This window comes from Enhydra lutris, unplaced genomic scaffold (genome assembly GCF_002288905.1).
Source record: "Enhydra lutris kenyoni isolate GAN:26980312 unplaced genomic scaffold, ASM228890v2 scaffoldscaffold9, whole genome shotgun sequence".
Classification (NCBI taxonomy): domain Eukaryota; kingdom Metazoa; phylum Chordata; class Mammalia; order Carnivora; family Mustelidae; genus Enhydra; species Enhydra lutris.
In genome coordinates, this window is record NW_019154093.1 from 5565170 (window position 1) to 5591775 (window position 26606).

General features: G+C 47.1%; 1 protein-coding gene across 1 annotated transcript in view; it reads right to left on the reverse strand.

The window, feature by feature from the left end:
• LOC111143057 (CUB and Sushi multiple domains 2) overlaps positions 1-26606 on the reverse strand; it is a 614630-nt gene that overhangs the window by 486839 nt on the left and 101185 nt on the right. The window contains exon 3 of the mRNA XM_022496499.1: positions 24920-25032. Within this exon, the coding sequence (XP_022352207.1) occupies positions 24920-25032 (113 nt within the window). The remainder of the gene's footprint in view (positions 1-24919; positions 25033-26606) is intronic.

Here is a 26606-nt window from a genome sequence, read left to right on the forward strand (position 1 = left end):
TGGAGCCCATAAGTGGAGCCTTCCTTGCACTGGCTAGGCTGGCCTGGTATACATTCCCTGGGTTCCTGGTTCCTGCCTCTTATCCCCGACTGGTGCTGCAGCTCCCCTCCGACCGGAACCTTAGCTGAATTTGGTCACAAAGGCTGGGACCCTGATGCTCTGCTCAGTTCAGTTTTTCTTCCACAGATGACTCTTGCTCCTCTGACCGCCTCAGATTTATATTCCCGGGAGACTTATGCTTCCCAGAGACCAGTGTAAATCAGGATCACCATCATGACCCTGTCCTCTCTGGCATTCAGCAAGATCATCCATCAATATCTTTTTGTCATCCCTGATGTCCAGAATCAGGGATGTCAAAAATAGCATGCATGCCCACACTCCTATCATCCACTCCCGTGCAGACATCACCAACCGATCTCTGCACTCTTCTCAGTGAACCTCGATATGGCTTCAATACACGGTTCTTGGCAGCCACAACCAATCAACTGATGCTAGCATCAAGATGAGTGAGAGGCATTGGGCCCCTCTGCCAGATCCTTCTATCAGTCCATACCCGGCTCCTTGTGCTTTAGGGTCTAACCCATCTTGGTTCATCCTGAAGCCCGTCCTGATTCCCAGCCAAATCAGATATCTTTGGGGCAGTCCTCACAGACTTCACCTGATTCGCCTGGTCCCTAATTCAGAGGCTACTATCCTGCCTTAGGAGGGGAACGCTGCATATTTCCACCTGGAAAAGTCTGTGGCCCCTAGCCCCTACCCACATCTGCTCTTCTCATTCCAGGCCAGCTGTGCACATCCCACCCAGCCCACCCCGGTTCCCGTTCCCTGACTCCAGTTCACCATCCCACGCTGCTCCTGGAGGAATGTTTTCTAAAGTCCAAATAACAGATGAAGACAAGAAAGTGAGCAGCTTGAGCTTCCAGAGTATCTGAAAGAAAGTGTCTGAGGCTTATGCCTCACCCTTGTGTTTGGGATTGCTGGTTTATGTGGGCTTGTCTGTCTTATTTGACTGTGAGCTCCTAGAGGGCACCAAAGGACCCGGTCCTGTTCATCTTCATTTCTGTCCTACTATCAGCACACTGCAAGGCAGGATGGCCAAATGAGTGTGCCACCGTGCATTCTTGGGCCCTGACATGGATGTTTATGCTCTCTGCCTCCTTCTCTCCCACGGGCCTCCAGTCATGTCCAGGGCATGGGCATGAACAGGGCACTGTCTCAGGTTTGAGAAAGTAGGCATGCCCAAGAGATAACAAGAAAGGACTGAAGAGAAGAAGGCTGAGCACCCCCTAGGGAGCCCGCTGACCAGATTGCCATAAGCATGAACACTCTGAACACTCACTCAGCTAGCTCATTCTCTCCAGAAGTTGTGCATCTACTCTGGAAAGGGACAGGCCCCATGAACAAACAGAGCATTCTGGACTATGGGTAGAGTCCAAAAGAAGGTTCTAGAATCTGAGCCCAGAAGTACATCCAAGATGATATGCAGGACACTGGTCTGCCTCCACCTGAAAAGCATTCATTCTCTTTCCCTCTCCCTCTCTTTTCCAGACTCAGATGCCCCTGGGCATCATTACCCCCTCAGGCTTGACCTCAGCCTCCTGGAGGTGCCCCACTCTGGGGCAAACATGCAGAGACACTTACTAGGTTCCCAATGAGTGAGGGGCAGGCCAGGACATGGTGCATGGAACAACACGCTCCTGAGAAATAGGAGTTCTGCTGTAATCCTTGCAGTGGCTGGGATACAGGCAAACCCTCAGGACTGGCCACCTCTGACTGCGCCCCCCACCTTTGAACCTGTCAAATTGGTGATCCATTGTTTAAAAATGTTAATAAATTTGGTGTTGGGGAGGGTGTGAGCAAATGTGTATATGTTGCTGGCAAGAAGATAAATCTTTCTGGAAAGCAATTTGAAACCACCTACCAAAAGTCTTTGAAATAGACCATGCCCTTATGGATTTATTCTAAGGAAATAATCAGATGTATCCAATGATTTATGTATCGGGATTTTTCATTGCAGCATTATCATAGGGAAAAAGTGGAAACCATTCAAATTTTAAACACAGGAGATTAGTTAAATAATTATAGCAATATAAATATATAAAATTTCAATTTTACGTACACATTTACAAACCTATGCCCAGAAGGATAAACAACAATATATTAACGGTGGTGATACCTAAAGGGTTAGATCACGGCTAATTTTAATTTTCGTCTTCGTGCTTCTGTGCACTCCGCCCATCTTCTCCTGTGAACGTGTAATACTTTTGTAGTCTATAAAAACAAAACATGTAGTCTTAAAAGACAAAAAAAAAAAAAAGACATGCATCCTGAAGTTTGGCTGTCAGACTGCAAGTTTGAGTAGAAACTGTTTGACTTTTTGAAAAAGCCTAGCGATCTCATGTAAACCAACAAATGATTAAGCCTGACAAAGCATGCACAACCAAATCAGGTCCCGAAATGTGCTGCTGGTTCCCACTCGTGGGGCAGCGACTCCGGCTCCTGGTGCGCACAGGTGAGAAGTAGAAACCACAGGCCCTCTATGTTGCCACCCAGCTCCCCAACATTCTCCGATCTAATCCTGCCAAGCACTGCGGCAAGAACTCATGGCAGGAATCAGCATGGACCCCATTTTTATAAAGGAGGGAAGGCAAACCCTGAAAAGTTAAACGTCCCACTCCAACTGTCCCTCTAGAGAGGAGCCAGGCAGACACCTTCATCCAGGTGTCCTACCTCCAGCTCCCACAGTCTCCCAACGTGCTGGGCTGCCTCATGTCATCGGGAGCGCAGTGGATAGGAGGAAGTTCCCATGATCGAAGAGGGAGAAATGCTAGGCATCAGTGCTGGGAAAATGACCTAGATTAAGGCAGCGGGATTTGTCCATCTGGAGGGGTCTCTAGTGGTCTACCACAGGGCTCTATCATTGTCCTGTCCTGTCCAACAGCAGAGCTAAAAAGATTTCAAAAAAGATTTCTCAGCTACACAGGACTTTGTCATCCCTATCTCTCCCTTCCAGAAAGCACTTCTCAGTTTGTAAACACCTCATCTCTCTTACAGTAAAAACAAAGCTAAACACACCTAGGAGTTTGGCCTATCTCCCCTTATCACTCAAACATCTCTAAAAAGGTGTCTAGACACTCAACTCTCCCTCCTTGCTCCCTCCAGCTCATGCCTCAGCTCCATGCACTGGGTGTGAGGGAGAGCTCTGTGGCTAACTGCCCCTGGGGCAGAATCCAGGAGACACAGCAGTCTCACTCTTCCTGGATGCTCAGTTGCCTTTACCACTGCCCTTTTGTCTTCTCCTGAGGCCCCGGCCCCTTGGAATCTGGGCACCTGACTCACAGCTCTGCCTCCATGAACTCCTCTTCCTCCGCCTGCCCCAGGTGTCTCCCAGGGCACCCCGCTCTGTGACTGCTTCTTCCTGGTGACTCAGCCCCTCTCATCCCCAGGAGTGCTAGCTGCTCCAGTGTGATGACAGGTGGTGGTAAGGACCAACCTGACATGCCACAGGGTGCCCAGATTAAACGTTGTTTCTGGGTGTGTCTGTGAGCATGTTCCTGGATGGGTTTGGCATTGCAATCCATGAATTCAGTAAAGTGCCTTCCCCAGTATAGGTGGGTCTTGTCCAACCTGTTGACGTCCTAACAGAACAAAAGCACAGAAGAAGGAGGATTGACCCCTTTTTTCTGCCTCCCTGCTTGAGCTGGGACAACTCCCCTCATCTTCTCCTGCCCTTGGACTGGGAAGCACACCATCAGGTCCCCTGGTTCTCAGGCCTTCAGGCTCACGCTCAATCACACTGCTGGATTTCCTGGGCCCCCAGCCTGCAGGGGGCAGATGGTGGGACCCCCTAGCCTCCATAATCCTGCAAGCCAATGCCAATTTCCCAGTTTTTATATCTTATATTTAAGTTATATATATGTACATATCTTATATATGTATCTCACCTTATATGTACATATATGATCTTATATATTTGTGTGTATATATGTATACTGAAGATATTTTATATTTATATACATTTATTTATTTATTATTTTTCTTAAAGATTTTATTTATTTATTTGACAGAGAGACAGAGATCACAAGTAGGCGGAGAGGTAGGCAGAGAGAGAGAAGAGGAAGCAGGCTCTCCACTGAGCAGAGAGCCGGATGTAGGGCTCGATTCCAGGGTCCTGGGATTACGACCTGAGCCGAAGGCAGAGGCTTTAACCCACCGAGCCACCCAGGCGCACCTATATTTATAGAGTGTATATATTATTTTATTTTTACATTTATAATATGTAAAATATTTGTATATAATATATACAAATATGTCTATTTGTGTATATATGTATATATAAAATATTTTATATTTATATATTTTTACTTTATATTTTATATATACATATGTAAATTAGGAGTATTTTTCCTAAAACTTCTTGACCTCCTGGATATTTCTTTTCTTTCATAGCCTCCCCCCATCTCCCGGAGTTGAATCTAATATCAAGTCCTGCTGATTTCACTCCTGAGTAACCTCTTGGGCCTCTCTTTGCCACCTCTGTCCCTGCTGCCATTATCCCAGTTCAGGCCTCACATCTTGTACCTGGACCTACACCCTATTTTCCCAGGAGGGCCCCCCACTCCTTGTTTGAACCTTTGCAATCTGCTCTCTCCTCAGCAGCCTCAGTGACCTTTCTAGATGCCCGATCATGCCACTCCCTTGTTTCTGAGAGCCCTTCCACGGCTCTTCACTGACCACAGGCCACCATCAGATCCCCGACCTGCATACAGACCTCTGATTCTAGACCCTGCCTGTTTTTATGGTGTCACCAAACCCCCTTCCCCACCTTCTGATTGTTATTAATTTCAATACTGATCCACCTGGAGCTCTTCCCACTCACCATGCTGGCCTGGGCCTCCAAATCTTGGCTCAGGACTTCCTGCCTGGAAGGCCTTCCTCTCCACATCTTTGCTCCCTTGGCTCAGGGGACCACTCTCCCTTTAAGGCTCAGCCAGGGTGGCAGCACCTCCAGGAAGCAGAACCCAGGCAGGGAGTTATGATCCCTTACACTCTACACATTGGATTGCCATGATGACACATCCATCGAGCAGGCACTCACAATGGGCTCAATATTCCTGCATTCCCTAGTTCATTCTCAGTGTAATTCTAGAAGGTGCTTCTATCGTCATCCCATGTTATCTGTGAAGAAAGCGAGACATGGAGGTTCAGGGACGTCTCCAAAGTCACAAAGGCCACACCAATTCTCTTGATGGTTCGCTTATGGTCTCCCTCTGCCTCAGAAAGGCCTGGTACCTCCTTCTCACCCTCCGGCTCTCTGCTTTCTCTAGGAGACTTTGTCTAACCTGCCCACCTCAAGTCTGGTTCAGACACCCACATTCTGCATACCTGCGGCTCCCTCAACCCCCATCACAGCCCTGATCACTGTTCCGGGACTACGGGCTTGCCCCCAGCGGGGCTTGGAGCTCCAAGGAGGGCCTGGGCAAAGCCTTCTAGATCACCAATGGGTCCCCACTGCCTTGCACTATGCCAATAATTCCTGCTCAATTTACTGCATGCTTTGCTTCTTTTCCCACTGGAGGCTGAGCCCTGGTCTAATAACTCTGTCTTATAACTTCGAGATGGAAATGTGACTGGAAGTGGACTGAGGGGAAAACTGGCAAAAGTCTAGAAATCTGCCTGTTAAACTAGGCAACAGAAATCCGGACTTCCACTGGCTCTGGAGTGATGTTTTCAAAGGCTTCTCTCCAGATGGAAAGTCAAAACAGACAGTCTGTGAGCATCTTCTCATGAGAGCCCGTCCATTCTCCACTCTGGTTCTCCGGGCCTCTCCATCAGTTTTGTTTATTTTTCCTTTCCAGTAGTGAGTGAAATGTCTATAAACATTTTTCTAAATGACTAAGTAAGTTGAATGAAAAGTAATGATCTGGATGTCAGGGGACCCAAGGGTTAGAACAAGGCTAGCTACTGACAGCAAGACTATGGACAAACTACTTTGCCTTGGCTGGGGTCGGATTCCTTATCTGAAACACTGGGACTGTAGGTGGAATGGCTCAGTTTTTTTCTAAATGGAAAACACTCTATCAGGGCCTACGTCACCTGGCACTGTGACCTCTGATTCTGCCTCCTCTTCATCAAAACCCCACACACCCCCTCCAACCACCCCTGACTCCTTGTCGTTCCCTGAACATGTCAGGCCCACCTTAGGGCCTTTGCACTTACTAGTCCTGCTGTCTGGAACACTCTTCTCCCAAACAGACTCCTGGCTCACCCCTTCACCTCCTTCAGGTCTTCACACAAATAGCATCTCCTCAAGGAGGCCTCCCAGACTATCCAATCTAAAATTGTAACCTCCCCACCCCGGACCTGTCCTATCTTGCTCCTCTGCCTGTCAGTTTGCTTTGCACTCATCAACAACTACATACATACATATATATTCTACTCATTTAGTTGGTCTATTATCTGGTCCGTATGTTAGAATGCAAGCTTCAGAGGACATCGGTTTTGTTCCCTACTGCAAGCCCAGGATTTCAAATTGTGCCTGGCACACAGTAGGTGCTCAGTCATATTTATTGCATGAATGAATGATTTGCCATCAGAAGTACACAGTCCCATAAACGAAGCCAGTGAAATTGTTGCTGAATCCCAAACAGCTCTTTCCTTACAACTGTCAGGGCAAGAGAACAAAGGTGACACACCTGCCTCGCCCTGGGCTTGTCTGTGTGTCCCCATCACAGGGCCAGCCCTTGCTTTGCGGGGGCCCCACCCAAGGTTTCACTTTTGGGAACCAATGATTAGCCTATAGAAAGAAGCCCAACTCCAAGCCCAAGCCACAGTCTTGCTAATTGTCCTCCGTGTGTGAACCCTAGCAAGCTGGCTAAGTGCTTATAGCCATCTCCAAAGGACAGCTACGAGAACGGCGGGCAGACCTGCATTCCAGAAAGCACTGCTTTGAAAGCAGACGTCGCAGATTTCCTTTCAAGTATTATCACTCACTGTCATGCCCGTTATGGATTTTTCAATCCCTAGCTCCCCAGGCAGTAGGTGCCCGCCAGGCAGAGACGAGCTTCCTCTCCCCATGCTGCCATAAGGGACCCCCTGCACCCACAGGCGCACACGACAGACCTCACTGCTGCTCGGAGGGTGACTGCTCAGCCGCAGAGGCTTCTCGGTTTCTCTCTGGAGCTCAGGGTGTGACCCTGGAGCTTGGCCACCCTCCTGACACCCTGCATCCCTCCACTGGAGCAGCCCTGTCCAAGTTCCTGCGGGTGCTGGGCACCTGCTTCAGGAAGATAGGAAAGGGAGCCAGAAGCCCCAGGGGCAGCGCCTGGCTCTCCAGTGCCAACACTGGTGCTTACCTTGCTGGCTAGACCTCTGGAAGAAAGCAATGCCACGGCCACAGCGGGAACCAGGAAACAGACGTAACTGGGAGAACAGGGTAATGGGCCTTCTCTCAATACCTCAGGCAAGCACAGCTCTGGGAGTAAAAATCAGCTCCCTTTTCAATGTCTGCTCCCTCTCAAAGTCAGTCATCTAACCTCCGGGCTTCAAATATTGTCTCCATTCTAAGAGAGAAGCCTCCGACGTACTGCAGACACGCTCTCTGCCCCCAGCTGCCTCCCCACCGGGTCCTCCTGAGGGCCAATAGACCCCACTGATCTCCACACCGCCCAGCCCGTGCCCCCACCTGGGACTGCTCTGTCTCAGTTAAAGGCAGTCTGTGCTGTCAGTGCTCCAGCCAAACCCTTGGAGCCATCCATGACATCGCCCTAACCACCTGCACCCAATCTGGCAGCAGGTTCCGTTCGCTCCACCAGCAAAATCCATCAGGAACAGGCCCGCTTCTTGGTCCCTCTGCTACTGCTGCCCTTGTCCCAGTGCTGCGCCCACCCCCCAGCCCCGGTCTTGCATCCATATTGCAGCAGCAGACTCCTGCCGAGCTCCCAGCTCCTCCCTTGCCAGACCTTCTCGAGTGTACAATGCACACACACCAGACAGGGTCACTCCTGGAAGGTCGGTTAGGTCAGGCCCTCTGATCTACCCACAGGTCCCATCACACTCAAAGTAAAAGCCAAGTCCTTCCCGTGATGTAAGGAGGTGTTGACTTGGTCCCTTCCTCCCTCTCTGACTTTATCACCTGCTACTAGTCTCCTACAGCTCACTCTCCTCTGGCCACACTGGCTCAACTCTGTCTTCAAATGTGCCAGGCAACTCCCACTTCAGGGGCTCTGTGATGCTGCTGACTCAGAGCCTGGGGTTCTCCAGGAGGTGGTGGTACGGGACCCCAAATTCCATCCAAGGAGCTCTCCTCCTTGAGCCTAAGAAAGCGACCACTGTGCCCACACTTTCAAGCAGTTGCATCACAGATTGGGGTTTCTTATCCTTCTTCCCAACTAGATCATGGTTGTCCAAGGTCAAGGATGGGATCTTACCATCAGTGTTTTCCTAGGTCCTGCTCAGAGTAGGTATTCAAGTCATGTTTATGGATGAATGGAAGGATCAATGGATTGATGGACACATGGATGGATGGATGAACAAAAAAGTTAGGTTTTTATAACCTTCACAGTGTTTGAGACATTTTTTCCTATCTCTGCTTGACTGAACAGCGAGAAACCAAAGAATATGCTCTGTGTCCCAAGAAGACTCATCAGAAGCCAACCAGCCCATGTGCTGTCTCCAAGTAGGGCCATGCTGTTCTCCAACACAGCTGAGTGCACAGCCCCAGAAAGAGAATGTTCTTCCTGGCTTGTGAATGACGGAGCTGCCGAAACCACAGCCTTCTAGACATATTTTCCCAACTGAGGACAGAATCTTGCCCCATCTCAGCCTCCATTCAAGATGGACGTGGAGGCTTTAGAAAAGTCCCATGTGGCCGCAAGGCAAGAGAGGATCTGCAGGAGGAGGCAGACTCAGCCCCGCTGGGCATGGCTACCGATGAGCCTGCTGTTATTCTGGTGTGCTTGGGCATCAACCCCATTTTACAGCTGAGAAAACTCAGGCTAAGAAAAATCACCACATGTTCGCTGGATAATACACAGTGCACAGCAGATTAACCCAAGAACAATTTGGTTCCAAAGGACAAGCTCATCCCACTCTTCTGGTTGCTTCTTACTTCCCCCCACCTCTAAAAGGGGGTGGGAGTCCAGGGAGGCAAGAGCGGGTGCCATGTGGGCACTGGGTCTAGGCTTCCCTGTGCCCGAGGAAGGAAAATGTCCCAGGTGACATGCCTCCTCCATCTCTCTGCAGCTTCCTGGGTCACAAAGGCCTGTTTCCAGAGGATGCTGCTGGAACATGGGTCAGATAGAGGGCTGCCATGGGGGTGGAGGGGGGCACTGGCTGCATGCCTGTATTCCTGCCATCTCAGTGTTAATGGGGCTTGATTGGCAGGCACGGGCCAGGACTAGGGATTACAAAATGCTTTGGATCAAAGTCAATTGCATGAATGGATGGGGATGGCTGATTAAAGTAGTGAGTTCCAGAATCACAGAACCATTGAATTAGCAACTCATAGATTCACCATGAATTATAGAAGGCATCTAGGGAAACTCCCTATCCAGCTCAGCCTATTTTCTCACACCAGAGAAATCCTCAGCAGGAAAAGAATGTGTGTGCATGTACCCAGGACCCTAGGGGACAAGTTATTGTGGCTGGCCACCAGAAGGACATGGCTCTTAAGTATCCTGCCCTGTCTTTAAAAAAATGCCCATCTGCATTTGACTTGCCTTCTGTCCCTCTCTCTCTGCATGTATGTGTATACATAGATATATAGAGATAAAAATAATAATATAAGATATAAGCTTTAATACTGCTACCCCTGATAAAACCAGAAGTTATGACATGTTTAGCCTATAGATGAGGGCACTCAAAATACACCAAGTATCCTCCCTGGGACCATAGTGTATTTCACTGATTTTTTTTTTCACATTTAACATTTAAATAACTCAGGAATTGGAGGAGTTTTACAATCAAGAGCGTGTCACAGCTTAATTGGCAGTGCTTTTTCTCTCTTAGTGGTGCATGAAACAATGGCGCATCTTACAATCGATGGAATGTTAAATTGCTGAGATCCAAGACATACGCCAATTTGAGAAGTATGCTAATGGCATCTCTGGTTGAGCTGATTGATCAAACCTTTGTTTGAGCACCTCAGAGATCAGGAGCTCACTACCTTGATTAAAGAAAGCTATGAAAAATTTCTTCTTGATGCTTGGCTGAAATTCACCTATCTCTAACATCTATGGAATGGACATTGTCCTGCTCTCTGGGACCATCCAGAATAAACATTTATTTGTCCTCAATGTGACAAATCCTCAAGTCACCCCCAAGTCCTCTCTTTAATTGCTCTTCAGAGATCATTACTTCTCTCATTCATTCTTCCCAAACATTTACTCAGTGCTGGGTCTTATGCTGGAGATACAGTCCATTACCCTCAAAAACACCTTGTTACTAATCGTTGTTTTATTGTGTGTGTTTCCTTCCTCTGGACACATCCACCTCCCAAGATTAGAGTCTATACTTCTATTAATAGAGCCATATGAGGTTTGGCTCATCTTCTCTTTATAGCCAACTGAAACCTCTGTATAGTTTTCACATGTCAGAACCTCACTGTTATTGATTTTATTTTATTTTATTTATATTCAATTAATAAACATAGAGTGTATTATTGGTTTCAGAGGTAGAGGTCAGTGACTCATCAGTTGTATATAACACTCAGTGCTCATCATATCGCATGCCTTCCTTAATGACCATCACCAGGTTACCCTCATCCCCTCACCTCCCTCCCACCAACAATCCTCAGTTTGTTTCCTATGGTTAAGAGACTGTTAGGGTTTGTCTCCCTCTCTGGTTACATCTTGTTTTATTTTTCCCTCCCTTCCTGCTGTTGATTTTAGCTCACTCTTTGATTTTGGATTTTCTCCTATTTGCTTTTTATCACACAATCAACACTAGAACAGACATTAAGGAGTTAAAAAAAAAAAAATAACCCACAGTCTCACGGTCCTCCATAGCCATTGCTTCCTTTTTAGATTTTCATCCTGTCCCTGTCCATAGAAGACCTACTTTACATGCTTGTAATAAATATGGGGAAATAACTTTGTATTCTGCTTTTTCCACTGAAAATAGTATCATAAACATCTTTCTATATTACTAAATAATGTTATTATAATTTTAAATGGTTGCATAAATCCATTAGGTAGATATACCATAATTTTCTTCGTCATTCCCCCATTGTTGGACATTTTTACAGTTTCCAATTTTTCATCATTATAAATAATGCTGAAATCAACACTTTCACACATATAACTTTCTTCTTCTGGTGAATTATTTCTGTAGGATATGTTCCCAGGAGAGGAGTTACTGGGTCAAATGACATGAGCATTTTATGACTCTTGATACATGTTGTCAAACTGGATTCCCAAAGGATTAATTTACATCGCCACCAGCAGCGTGCGACGAGTGTGCCCGTTTCTCTGCATCTGTGCCAGCACTCTCTTTCCTACTAAGGCTCTTCTAACTAATTTACTAGGGTTAAAGTGCCATTTGATTGTTTTAATTGACTTACTTTGATTACTAGAAAGACGGTATAGCTTTCCTCTATATTCACTTGCTGACTCTATTTCCTCGGGTATGAACTCCAGACTTTTTACTGCCTTGGATGGGCTCATTATGTAATAGAAAGAATAATCCTTTCTTGGCATAATATGATTCAACAGTCAACTGTTTCCTTCCCGTTGGAGATGGTTTTTGTTACACAAACTTTTACATTTGAATATAGTCAGATGAGTACATTGTTTCCTTTCGCTAGGTCCTTTAAAGTACAAAGCTTGGCACTGCTCTCTTCTATAGCAACATATTTTATTTTGATTCAATGATCCCATCTGAGGGGAATTATTTTATTCTTTTTTTGCCAGCTGACGTCAAACTGCCTGGGTCTGAACCCTCATTCACCCTCTTATTAGCTTTGTGACCTCAAGCACGTTATTTAACTTCTCTGTGCTTCATTGGTAAAATGGGGATAATAATTGTGCCTACCTCATAGGAGAGTCATGAGGATGAAATGTTAAGACATAAGGTACTTTGACGAGGACCTGGCACCTGGCCAGAGCGGAAGCAATGGGAGTTGTCCTTACAATCATCATTGTCCTGTGTTTTTGCTCTTCCTCCCTGCTTGGAATCCCCTGCAAAATTTCCAAGTGTGATGTCTAGTGCTTCAGCACTTAAACTGGACACCCCAGTGCTTGGACATTCATATAGTCATCTGGACTCTCAAGGTGAGCTTGTTTGATCCATTACAGTCCCATCGTGAATGAATGCAGACAGAAGTATCATCAGTATTTTTGTTTAAGCCATTGGTAAAGCCAAGTTGTTTCACGTGTAGGGCATTTCCTCTATTCCAGCACCTCAGATACCCATCCCCAGGGAATGTGGGAAGTGTGGCATGAGCCCTGGGACGCGTGCCCTCTTGTCCTGGCACCCTCCCCAGCACTGATGAAGGTCCAGGCACATTCTGTTCTAGACAATGGTCCCCAACTGCAATGGCCCCCTTGCCTCCAATCTGCCCCCTGCCCTCCTCACCATCCCCACTGTGTAACTTCCCTGCCCAGCACTCTTTGGTGATGGCCTCTCTCTGCAAATAAAGCCTAGATTCCTTCCCATAGCCTCCCAGGCCCTGCACGAGCTGGCCTTTGACCCTCATTTCCTCAGTTCCTGCTACTCCTGCTTCTCACAGTCTACACTTCTGCCCTGCAAGATTTCTTGCAGGTGCTCAAATACATATGCTCTTTCTTTCTTCTGACCTTTGATTCCTTCCTTCCTTCCACCAAATATTTACTGAGTGCCTAATGCATCAGGACCTGTTGTTCTTGGAGCTGAGGACTCAGCAGAGAACAACAATAATAGTGCAAAAAAAGGACAAAGTCCCTGGCCCCCCAAAACTCACATTCTACTAGGGGAGACAGACAAAAAGCAAATAAACAAATAATTGTTATCATATGTGAAGGGGTAAGACGGAGAAATGGGGGTCAGAGTGCTGTGTTATACAGTATGGTCAGAGAAGGCCTCTCTGATGAGGGGGCATTTGAGCAGAGACCTGAAGCAGAGACAAGGGAAGAAGCTAGGGCCTCCAGGATAGAGCAGTGCAGACCAAGGGAACAGAATGTACGGATGCCCTGAGGCTGAGATGTGCTTGGCTTGCCATTTCTCTGCCTCCTTCTACTTCACAAGACCCGTCCTGGTCATGTCATTCATTATCAAATGCAATCTGCATTATTCCTAAATAATTTCTGAATTCCTGGAACGTATTATGGCAAAAAGCCCCAGGAATATGGCTGGATAAAAGTCTTAAGGAAAGAGCAGGAATTGAAGAGCTGGAAGTAAAGGCTGAAAAGCAGGGAAGCAAAGCCATCATGCACAAGACAGGGTCTCTGGCAGCAACGGTGTCCTCGGGAGGGTCAACCCTGGGGACTGCAGGCTCTGGGAAACATCCCAGCATCCCGTGCTGACCCTGATTCTCTACCATAACTCCATTCTGTGGGGTCAGGAGAGGTGAAGAGATGGGTTTGGAGAACCAATCGGGACATAGTTTGGGAGACAGCACAGAGTAGAGAAGGGCGCAGGACCCTGAGGCGCGTTATAACCTCAGACAAGCCATCTAACCTCTCTGGGCCTGGACATCCTTCTCCATGAAATGGGGATTCTAAGGAAGACCTTGCCCTTGAGGTGGTGATGTCTAGTGTCTGCAAAGCTCCCACCGCATTGCTGGGCACATCAAAGGTTCTCAAGCATCGTTAGATCCTGGGTTTTCTTGCTCTCAGAGCCCCTGGGCATGGCTGCCATGGCTCGTGTGAGGACGTGGGACTGTGAAGGAACCATCGTGCATCGGGATGGAAAGGGGGAGGGGAGAGTTGTAGTCCACCCACCCCCAAACTTCCAAATCTGAATCTCCCACCTAACGCGGTGTTCTTCCCTCCTGCTGTTAAAATGAACCATCAGTGGATTCAAACTCTCGATTATCCACATTATTAAAAGGAAGAGCTGGAAATCATAATCGAAAACAGTGGCTGATTACCCCCAAATGGTCCAATAATGGGAAGAAATGAGATTGGAATATTCAATCTGATACTTCCATTTGCAGGGGTTATCTCCCCAGTGATGCTTAGTTCAGGGGTTGGGAGAAAAGTCCCCCCGCAAAGAGGCAGAGAAAGGCAAGTGACCTCTCAGCGTCCAGAGCGGGGGTCAGCAGAGGAAGCTCTCATGCTCTCACCTGACCCAGGCCTGCCGGAGGGAGATGGATGTGCATGTCTAGCTCTAGTCTCTGTCAGGACAGTGCTTAAAGGCTGGCCCTCCCACCTCCCATCTCAATGGGAAAAACCACAATCACGCCCCCACCCAGTGCTGTTCTCCATGCCTTTGGGGTCACTATGGGAAGGGCTGGCTGTGGGCTGGCAGAGGCCCCAAATGAGCCATGTTTGGGTTTAATGGGCTCGCCTGCGTTGGGCACAGATAGGGGAGGGAGGGTCAAGACGGGGGCCTTGTGCTGCCTCCCGCGAAAAGGGCGTTTATCAACTGAAGACCTGTGCTAATAGGTGTTAAATAGAGTTCAATGCAGAAAATTGAGAAGTAATGAGACTCAGAGCCAAGAGAATAAATTGAGAGGTGATCACATGACCAAGAGAGCCACTACCTGAATGCTGAAAAGGAAGAGCTCAGACCATCTGAGAGTCCTGGGTCAGAGAAGAGGTTAAAAGGACAAGCAGACAGCAAACGAGGCTGGGGAGTGGTCAAAAGCAATTGAGGAATTACCGTATTTCATCAGTTTGAGGGCACACATTTTTCCAGATCTTAGTATCTTTGAAACTGTAATGTGTCTTATAATCAGTATCATGTCAGACTTTAATTGGCAACATGTTTTTCTTCCTCTGTGGTACATCTGATCGAGCTATATCGTAACAGACGGCAACTCACATTCAATAGAATACAGTTCCAGGAACCTTGAGCAAATCTCTCTCCTTTCCAGAGTCTTTTTCACTGGGCACAGTGACCACTTATCAACTTCCCCTTATTAAATCATTGTTTACTGAGGGTCCACCATGTGTCAGATCCTGGGCTAAGCACAGCTGTCAACAGGGATCACGACAGTCCCCATGTCTGCTTCTTGAGCATGTTAGGAATCCCCAACATGGGTGGTCTCATTTGTTCCCAGTGAGAATCGCACAGAAGAGGGCTTATCACCTTCCTCCTCTAACAGGGGAGGTCAAATCCCCACACCAGCTGCTAGCCAGCTAAGCTGGGAACCCAGTCTCCCTCCAGACCTGAGCTCCTGATCTCGGTGCTCTCCCACATGTCCCAGCCGTCCCAAAGTACACATGGGTGTGGGGAAGGCAAAGTAGGAATGGGGAACGTATGAGCGATGCATGGGATGGGAGGAGAGAGACCTGGAGCTGAGAGGCAGCATTGCATCATGGGCAGCCTGTGGGTTTGGGTTAAGCAGAGACTGGAAGGAAAGCAAGAGGAAGAGCAGAGCAGTGGGTGGTGGAAGTGGGTAGAGGAGTCTGAGAAATGAGGGCGAGACAGAGACTGGACAAAGTCCAGTGCAGCCAGAAGAGGAAAAGGGTGGGGGGCTGATGTCCCGGGCTTTCATGGCCTGGTAAGGTGTTTGTTCTCCATCTTGGAAACAGAGGGTTTAAGTGAAACCTCCCTGAGATCCTTGTACCCAAGCATCTAATGATTCTCTAAATCTTTGGTTGGACAAAAAGTCACTCTTTGACTGTGGACTCCTAAAAGGAAGGCTCTGGAGCCAGGCCCTCATGTGCAGTTGTTCAGGTTGAGTACTGCAAAAAGGTGCCCAGACAGGAGGGTGATGAGAACTAAAACCCAGCCTACCCTCCACCCACTAAGCCATATGCTCACAGGGCTGTGTCCCCTCAAGGTGACCACTTGTGCTAATTCGCACAAAAGCCCTATACGGATTAGCAGGGATCCAGGTTAGCAGAGGCAAGGGCTAGCTACTACTGTGGCGTCCCTGCTGTGTGCCAAGCCTGGGACTAGGTATTGTGGTGAGAGGAGAAACAAACAAACAAACAAACAAACAAAAATAGGTGTCATTCCTTGCTCTTAGAGACCCACAAGTCTTGACCAAAGGCTTTGTTGGGAAAAAAATTTTTCACTCCCACGAAACACACCAGGCCATATTATAATAGCTTCCTTTTGCTGAATACCAACTGTGCGCCAGATGTCATGCTAGGTACTTTCCAGACCTTTTTACTAATGCTCACACTCCTCTTGAAAGGAAGAGTGGGTGATCGCATTTCCACAGGAGGGAGCTGAGAGGTTCGGTGCCTTGCCTGAGGTCACACAGTGGGGACAAGGCAATGCTCAAATCGGTCTCCAGAGACCCAACCAGGCAGGAGAGCAATTCTTTCCATGTGGTAGAGAGCTGGTATTTATTGAATAGAGACTCTGTGCTAGGCATTTTGCACACATTAACTCTTTCAGTCCCCATTACAATCCCTTGAGGTGGGCATTACACTTGCTCTTTTGCAAAAAATCAGCTCAGGGAGCTTGGGAGACTTAAGCCTAAATTCTCACAGCTAGCCAGAGTTTGAACCCACCTCTCTGTTCTTACTCCTTCCATGAGTCTTAGGTCTCAGAGCTCCTCGAAGGCGGGGGCTGCTTCTTATTCACTCCTATTCCTTGAAGCCTACCTAGAGATCTGGCGTAGAGCAAGGGTGCAGTAAATATTTGTTGAACGAATGAGGAATGAATGAGGGCAGGGAGGTAAAGTGGGTGTACAGCTTACGGGCGGGTAATGCGGCCACCTGAGAAGGGCCTTCCCCTTCCCCTCCTTGTCTTCTAGCACGCTGACATGAGGTGAGCCAGGGCGCTAGACTCTGGTATGATATCATCGTCCAATTATGTTAATACTCTTCTCCAAAGGGGGGAAATATCACTGTGCGTGATGAACTGTTTATGGGATTATTGAGGACGTGCTATGAAATCCATCCTGATTCCCCACTTATTGAGAAGTGCTGCCCAATTTGTCTCAAATGTCACATCTCTATGTATTAATTTGCTACTCCACAGTACTGATTAAAAGGAATGTTCTCCAACTCCCAAGGCAGAGCCATCGGAAATGGGGCAGGTTCACTCAGGAAGCGCACACCATCCCTCCTGGGCAGAGGAAATGGACACTCATCGCCTCCCACCCTAGAGGAGGCCTTGCCAGGCCTGCCATTCTGGACCAGAGTGGCCTGAATGGTGCAAATTACATATTCAGTATATATATATATATATATATATGGTCAGAGAGCTTCCATTAGCCCAATTTTAAAATGTCTGCATAATGTCCCAGAATCGGGGAGCCCTTTCAGAATGAGGAAATTGTCTGAGAGGTAGAGACTGAGATGGGAATCAGCGGGCCTAATAACAGGAAGGAATAAAATCAGGAGGGGGTCCATTTCTGGACCCCAGGTTCCCTGTGTGCAGAGTGTCATGGTCACCTCCCACTGGTCCAACGCCATGGGGAGCGCCATCTTTGTCCTTTTGTCCCCTACTTGTGTGTCTGCCTGACCCCCAGTAACGATGCTGCTGACCTTCCACCCGTAGCAGAAGGTCACCCTGGCATTTTTCAGAAGGGACACCATAGTGGGCATGTCTTTTTCCTCCCCTGCCCGGTGGATGGGGCAAAGGGGGTGAGCCGTGGGGCTGTGAAGGTGGGGCTTGGCTGAAAATCAGTAACTGCACACAGTAGGCACTTGAGAAATGAAGTGAAGGAAAGAGTGAAGGAAAGAGTCTCTACCCTCAACTTCATGCACGACGTCAGCCCCTCTGGGCTCTGCTCTTCAGGGGACTAGTGGTTTGTGGGTGGGCTTCGGGGCATCTGAATTAGGTAAAGGGAAATATGGAAAAGTGATGTGAGCATGTATGTGCGCGTGTATGTGCGTGTGTGTGCACGCATGAGTGAGTGTACATGCATGTATGTTGAGTGTGTGTGCACACACAGGTGTGAGTGAACTGGAATGCAAAGACAGTCATGGCTTTCAAATCCCGTGGCTCCAACCTCCAACTTCTAGGGCCTGCTGGACGTGCTGCTAGCACTTTGAGCTCTAAAGCCAATACCACAGATGCAAAGAGCAGAAGCCACCAAAAGGCTAAGCTCCTGGTCATGACGGGCAGTACTGGTCCATGAGGCGGCAGGGCCTGGAGCCTCATCCCTGTCCAGCGGATGCGCCCTCAGGCAGTGCTGGGGCTCATGGTCATGGACAACACTCTGCTCCTTCCCCACAGAGACCACGGTCTGTTTGTAGACCGGATACACCATGAATACTGGGCTGAGCATCTGGGGCAAACTCAGGACCAGGGGACTGAGGTGGAGCTGGGACTGTGACCTCTGGCAATGGCATGAGCTTTTCTCCCATCTCTGGAAATAATCCCAGGCAAGTAAGGCTAGTGTGAGCAGGACTTCCTGGATCTGCTGATATTTATGAAGTGGGGATGCTAGCCAGAGCCCTGTCCTGGGCACATCGTGTGACTTGTGTGTTCTCTTCTTTAGTCTTCCCAACTGTGGAAGCATATTCTTAGCTGATTTCACATGGGGAAGTCAGAGCTCAGAGAAGCAGAATTCCTTACCTAAGGTCACACAGCAAGTGAATGGCGGAGATGGGCTTTGATTCCAGATTTGTATGAACTCAGGACCTAGAGTCTTGACCATTGTATGATGCCACCTCTCCCCTTAACAGTTACCAGGGAAGGGCACCTGGGTGGCTCAGTGGGTTAAGCCTCTGCCTTCGGCTCAGGTCATAGTCTCAGGGTCCTGAGATCGAGTCCTGCATCGGGCTCTCTGTTCGGCAGGGAGCCTGCTTCCTCCTCTCTCTCTCTCTACCTGCCTCTCTATCTATTTGTGATCTCTGTCTGTCAAATAAATAAATAAAATATTAAAAAACAAAACAAATAAAAAAAAACCAGTTACCGGGGAATTTGCAAGAATAAGCATTCTTCATCCTTCTAGATTCTGTGGAGATACTACGTGAAATAGAACAGGCCTGATTTTTAAGGAAGCCTCCAGTATTTTGATAGTGCGATCCCAAGATAACAGTCAGAGTCAGCTAAGCGGAAATACCTATTTTCAGATCTGGATGATGAAAATAGATCTGATTGATTGAGACCCAGCACTCAGGGATGGGTCCCCCATCATGAAAGTGTCTGATGGACAACTCTGGATTAATGGTCTGAAAGTGCAAAGGTGAAACCAGGATTGGGCATTTAAAACCTGCAGAGACTCTCATCTAATTGACATTTCTGATATGCTTATAATAACTCCTGTTTACATGCCGATGGGTCTGGAATACACAGAGACAATCTCATAGCCTTTCAGATTGTGCGTGGAGAAGGCAAGAAGCCTGGCAGATAGGCTTGGAGAAATAAGACCCAAAGGGAGAGTCACACTGGGAACAAACTGAGAAGTAAGGGACTCGCACACACTCAAAGATGGATAGGGCAGACCAGAGCACTGGAGAGCCAGAGACAGAAATAGTCCCTGAAACCAAGACAAACACAACCGAATTCCAATGGTATTTAAAAGTGAAATGTAAAAATAAAATTCCAAAAAAAAAAGATGATCTTTTAAATGAAAATTTATCTGATTGTGACATGAAAAAGGCCTTTCCAAACATGACATCAAAGGTAGATCATAAAAGTAAATTTTTTAAATTTAAAATCAGTGGCATAAAGATTAAAACTCCCACACATCAAAAGGAAACCCATAACTTTAATATCTTTAATATACAAAAACCACTTATGAGAAAAGAGATTTAAAAAAAATACTAACACCTCAAAAGAAAAATGGGCAGAGGCGGGGCAGAGAATTTACAAAATGATCTACAAAAGGCCAGTAAGTGAAGACAGGTGCTCAACCTCCCCTGTCATCAAAGAGATGGAAATTATAACAACCAATGAGATGTCATTTTTTATCCATTTTAATCAATGAAACAGATTTAAAACTCACCAACATGCAATGTAGATAAAGTAGGGGGCAGAGGGTTAGGCTCTCATGTGCTGTTGGTGGAGGTGGGCATCAGCATAACCTTTCCAAGAACACAGTGGAATTATGCATTAAAATGTAAAATCTACCCACTCTCGGACCCCGCAATGGCACTTCCAAGAATTTATTCTAAGAAGATAATTAGATGAGGGTTTAAGTTGTATGTAGAAGAATGTTCTTTACCTAAGTGTTCACAGAAGACTACCGGTTAAATAATTGTGATACAAGCAAACCACAATGGCTCCCTCACTGATATTCATTCAGAAGGACAAACAAAGCAGGGCTACTCTTATTAACATAGAAAAACGCCGTCCTCATTACCAGAGTACAGAACTGAACATAGAGCATAACTCCAAAAGCACGTGGATCTCCATTCCCGTGCAAGTGCCCATGTGCTTGTGTGGACCGCTGGCTAAACGTATACTCCCCAGAATAGCAGAGGTGAGGCTGGACCCTCTGCAGTGGATGGGCAGCCCTAGCTGGGCAGACCAGGGCAGGAGCAAGATCTGGAAGTCAGGAGGGGATGGGGGAGTGAATGGGGTGAGGACTCCTGGGGACTCGGTGCTGGGAATGGAGTTACCAGAGCCAGCAAATGAATCTACAGGAAACTGGGTTAAAGTAGGATTTCAGATGGACCATGGACAAGTTTTTAGTATAAGTCTATCCTATGGAATATTTGGGATAAACCTATACTTTATTTTAAATTTTAATTTGAATAATTAAAAATTCAAATTAACTGGGCACCCAGTAGTTTATCTGGCAACCCTAGCGAGGAAGTTCTGGACACATCTCTTGTTGTCTACACAGCATGACCCACACCCGCTGGAAGGGGAGCAGAAACTGAGGCAGACTTCCTGGGTCCTTCCATACCTCTGACTTAGCTCCAGCTGACCTGCCCATGAAATGGAGGTACCCATCTCTGCCCTCCTCCAGGAATTCTGCAGGGAGCGCAAGCTTTAGTGTCAGAGAAGCCACGGAAAAACTCTTGGTCATCAAGTAGCCTTAAGCTTGAACACAAAACTCTCAAGGCGCACGCAGCTCGTACATCTGTAAGATGGAGATAGCAACGTCTGTCCATGGGGCTGCCGTAGGGATTAAGTGAGATGATGTATGTAAAGTGCCTGGCATACAGTCAGCACTTAATACAAGTTGATCCCCTTCCCTCTGATCGGAGGCCGCAGCCCACGGTCTTGTCCCCGCGGATTACAAATCAAGCATCTCCTGCCATCTCAGAGTTAGACAACTGGCCTTTTTTGATCTTTTGCTTGAAGCACCAGCTGCCGTGGGCTGACACTCTTCACCTGACTTCACCTTTCTCCAAAGTCCCCACAGCAGCTCAGCCCCTTATCTGTACTTTCCACTCTCCTGATGCAATGGAGGAGACAAACTTGCTTTGATAGCAGACTCTCAGGGACGTCAGCCAAGGCGAGCTACTAAGAACAGGACCCAGATGAACTAGAGAATGCAAGGGGGCCGTGGCGGCCAGGGGCAGCCCAGGCTGGTGGCATGGGGAGGGGGGTTCCTATTCTGGACCCTGTCTGACTATGACTTGTCCAGCACAGTTGTCTAAGATGTACTCTGCAATGGAGGTGACCTCTTTCCCAGAAAGCCAAATATTCAGAGTCGTTCTACCTACAGGATCCCCTCCCTGCCCTCCAGGGAGGCCCAGGTAGTTCCAAAAATTCTGCCCAAGGTCAGATAGTCAGTTACAGGCGTAAGAAGCTAGTGTTTATCAGTAAGTCTGCAAATATGGGATTATCTGGTGTCTTTTTCATAAGCCCGGTGACACCTAGTGACAGACAGACCCTGGCCATCAGGTACATACAGCTAGCCTGTGCTTTATTCCCAGCAGTGCGGCCCGTACTCATTCCTCCCACCTTACCTGCCACCCACCCTCCGCCCCTCTACTTGGGGTGTTCCAGAAGTCAGTACAATTCATACTTTTCTAGATGTATACATTGCCCCACAGGCCAGGCCCAGGCCAGGTCAATGGGGTCTGTTGAGTGCCCCAGCCTTGGCTTCTCTGTGCTTGGCTCCCTTGTTAGCACACCCATCTCTGAGCCACTCTGCCAGGCTGTACAAAGACAGCAGCTGCAGAGACCAGAGCTGGCAGAAACCCGCCCAGGTGACTTCATGGAGACTCACTCAACCACAGCAACCTGTTCACATGGGTCCAGGGTTTGCCTGGACCTTGCCCGCAAGGCTTTGTCCTCTTACCACCAAAGACACCATTACATGGCCAGGGTAGGGCAGGCCCTTCCTCGGGCCCACTGGTCCTGCGGCAGAATGCTGTGCAAACTCGCATCTGGGCTGCCTCCTCTGCCGGGCAGGTGGAAAGAGGGACTCATCAGCCTATACTTGACTGCACTATTCCATGACCTCTTTTGAACTGCTGACCCTTTGTGAAGCTGACGGAAGCTCTGGCTCAGCTCGTCCAGTAGCGTCCCCTACAGTGATGGAGAAGCTTTCCACCTGTGATGTCCAGTATCATGGCCACATGTGGCTCCTGACCACTAGAGAGGAAGCTCATGTGACCAAGAAACTGTATTTTAAATGTTATTTAATTTTGCGTAATGTAACTATAAATATTTCCATGTGGCCAATGGCAACCACACGGGATAGCACAGCTCTAGACAAAGGGTCAACGAACTTCTTCTGTAAAGGACCAGAGAGTAAAGATCGTAGATCTTGCAGGCCACGCAGTCTCTGTGGCAGTAGCTTGACTCTGAAGTCGTAGCCCATGCCAGCAGTCATAGACAGAGCAGCAACAAGTGGGCTTAGCTGCATTCTAATAAAACTTTATTTGCAAAAACAAGCATGAACTGGATTTAGCCAGGGGGCCATAGTTTGTTGATCTCTGTTCTACTCTTTTCTTAAAAAAAAAGAAAAGAAAAGAAAAGAAAACACACATATATCCATATACATTCAGAATGGGCTCAGCCAGTTAAGCATCTTACTCTTGACTTCAGCTCAGGTCATGGTCTCAGGGTCGTGAGATCAAGTCCCGTGTCAGGCTCTCCACTGGGCATGGAGTCTGCTTAAGATTCTCTCTCTCTCCCTCTCCCTCTTCCTCTGCCCACCCACCCTGCTAGCACTGTTCACTTGTTCTCTCTCCAAAAAAATTTTTTTAAGTATCAGCATTTTGCCCCTAATTTCAAGGGGTTTATAGGACTTTGATGTCTAACTATAAGCCTTGCCACAAGCCCCAAGCTACATACAACCTCTGATCTAAGAGGTATCCGTGAATATAACCTCAGATCTGCTCTGCCTGGTAAGAAAGTGCTTGGCCTTGCTTCCTAGAGGGGGCAACGTGGGCAGGGATCAACAGGACACTCATGAAAGTCCAGGCTTCCGACAAATATCTATAAGGATGGTGGAGTGAGGACATCATAAGGGTCCAGCCAGGGTCCCCCATGCTAGCCCCTCCCAGCATCTCTGCAGACACCAACTGTGGTGTCTCTGAGTTATCCCCACCACCAGCCCCAAACACGCCCCATCTCCCTAAGGCCAACATGCTGTAAAAGGAACTCATGACCAGAGATGCTGTAAGGGATTTCTGAAGAGGCCATGTGTAACTCAAATTTGGAGAAAGTTATTTTGGGTTCAGGGGCAAAGGTTTGGGGTGAAGATATAGCCAGAATGACCAAGATCACAGACTTGATATTGGGAGGATGTGATCATTTTTTTCTAAAGAAATTGAGCTACCTCAAGAGACCTGTAGAGATCATTAGGTCTTTATCAGGAGTCCTCAGTTAAAGGCTAGAATTATGTCAGAAATTATCAGTTAAAGGCATGCAGAATTTTCTCTGGAGCCTTCTCAGAAACCTTTAGTTTAAAAATAATGGAGCCTTTCCTCAGGAGTCCTCAAACACTCAGGTTAAAGCATCAAACTCTATCCCCCACCCCTGACTACCAGGGATGGATTTTGCCAAAGGAGTAGGACTTGCTCTCTTTCTGTGGTGCACTCCTAGCCGGGAAAAAGATGGTATCTCTTTCTATGTTGCTATAGCTCCCTTCCAAAAAGCATCACTTATTCTTTAAGTTCTTGAGGTAAGAAAGCTTTCAAATAACTGGCATGCTTTACTAGGGTATTATGTCATTACTGTTATTAATTATCATTAACGGTCTTAAAATATGCCTATTAATGATCTCAACACAAAATAGCAGTGCGAGTCTTAGCCAAGAGCAGCATAATTACCTATTAATGAGATGTAAATTTCCCAGGGAAATGACAGAGATCTAGAAGTAGCACCTTCTGAACTAATATAATAAAGTTAATAATAATAATAGTGTATAATCTGAAGATATTAGTGTTAATTTGAATGCCAACACCATATTTAAACAAGCCGAGAGAAGTGGAAATTATTTGCATAACTCAAACCAAGAAAGCCTAATCCGTGCTATTAAGGAACAACGGACAGTTCTTCTCTGAATGACCTAACACTCATGCTTTGCCGTCACAGATTGAGCACAAGTGTTTTTTCAGCTCCTTATTTTCTTTCTTTTTACTTAGGCTTTCTACCTCTCTTATTTCCAAAACCAAGCAGAGATACCTGACACCATTAAGCCCGATAGAAAACAGAATAAGAAAATAAATAAATAAAAACACAACCAAACGCATTTAAGGGAGAGAGAAGTAGGATGGGACCAGGCCCTCAGGATAAATGACTGCAGCCAAGCTCTCATTTTAATTTTCAGTTTCCTGGGAACATGGCACGGACAATTTAGGTAACCAAGTTACAGGTTAGTAGGCAGCTTTGTTAGGACGGGGGGAGCTCTGAATTTGAAGCACCCCTTCTCTGCAGCTGAGAACAGCGCAGCCCTACCCAGGGCCATCCCAACCTCACATGCCAGGCCCTGGTGGCCCAGCCCAGAGGCACCTACCTTCATAGCTGGCGTGGAAGCCCTGTGCGCTGACCGCGTAGTCACTGATGAGACGCAGAGAGAGGGTGGCGGCAGCACTGACGATGGTGGCTGGCAGCTGAAAGCCTGTGAGCCTGAAAGACAAAGAGGTGCCATTTAGGGAGAATGACCCCCTTGGGAAATGAGCATCCTTTAAGCATTTATTGAGCACCTGCTGGATGCACAATGCTGACTTCAGCCCAGGGAGGGATATGAAAGCAGACTAACACTGGACATGGGCAAGGTGTCCAAGGACAAAGAGGTGAGGGAGCAGAGGTGGTGGCAAGCGGAAGTCTCCTGTCACAGACAGGTGGAGGCCACTCCCCCAAAGCCACAGGCCATTCCCCGACCCAGAGGCCTGCCTCATCTATGTCTCTTCTCTTTTCTCCTCTTTGGGTGTCTTCTCCCATCTCTTCCCTTACTAGATGAGGTCTTCTGTGTCTCTGGGTCAACTTCACCACAAACTTAAAAACTGGTAATTGCCAACAGACAACATTCACTTGGATACTGAGGAAAACAGACCTAAGAGTAAGTATCAGAAGGTGGCTGCTTCTCATCACAGAATTTATTCTTTAAAAGGAATAAGTCTACTGCTTTTATAGAAATGATAAGTGCTTATTATTTTTAAAAGATGAAAGCAAAAAGTAAAAAAAAAAAAAAGAAAGAAAGAAAAACCAATGCAATCTAGAAATAACTGTGCTTAACAGTTGACATACAAAGTGATGGAGGGATCAATAGATGGGATCATCATCAATGAAATAATTTCATACAAATGGGATCGTACTGTACATGCTTTTAAAATTAAAACCCTTAATTTTTTTCTGTGAGTTCAGTGAAGGAAAAGAAACAAAGGTGAAATAGAATTGTTGAACCTGAGATAATTCATTTGCAGCACAAGAGAATCATTTGGAAAAGATTCTTCTAATGTTAAAAAGATAAAATAAAAAAGCTTTCACTTAACTCTTGGGAACATATTTTAGGAGAGCAGGTGTCCACAGCTGGGTCCCCCACAGGTGACCTGAGTATGCACAGAGGAGGTGGTGAGGGGGCCAGTCCCCTATCTGCTTCTGTCCTTTATCTCCTCCCTGAGTCTCACACTACATCCCTGCACCCCCATCAAGGCTCTGGGAGGGAGTTCAAGATTCACCTTTACTCTCATTTTCAAGTAGTATGGGACACCCGTGGTGCTCCTGGATCCTGCTCTATTCCTTCCATTGTCAAAATAATGCATTTTATCCGACTCCAGGGGATGTCCAGATGTCCCCTGGAGTCATGAACTCTGGGTTCAGACACATCGAATTAGATAGGTGTCAAAGCCCACCATGAAAAGCCCTGTGCTAGATGAAGTCCTTGCCCTTCCTACCATTCTAATCTTACAGGATTCGTGTTAACTCAAAATAAACTCAAGGAACAGAGAAGGAAAGTGATGGAGCTGTGAAACAGGTGAAGTTTCAAGTTCATGTTCTCTTCTGATACAAAAGCCTCTAGCAAGAGATGCCTACATCACCCCATAATCTTTTCTCAACCTGCCCCGACCTTCTGTCTCTGACTCCCTCATTTTGTCATATGGGTCAGAAATTTAAATGTAAAATATTGAGACCATACATATTAGGAAAAAACTTTTTTTTAATCATCTTATGTGCGGAAGATCTTTCTAAGAGTGACATGT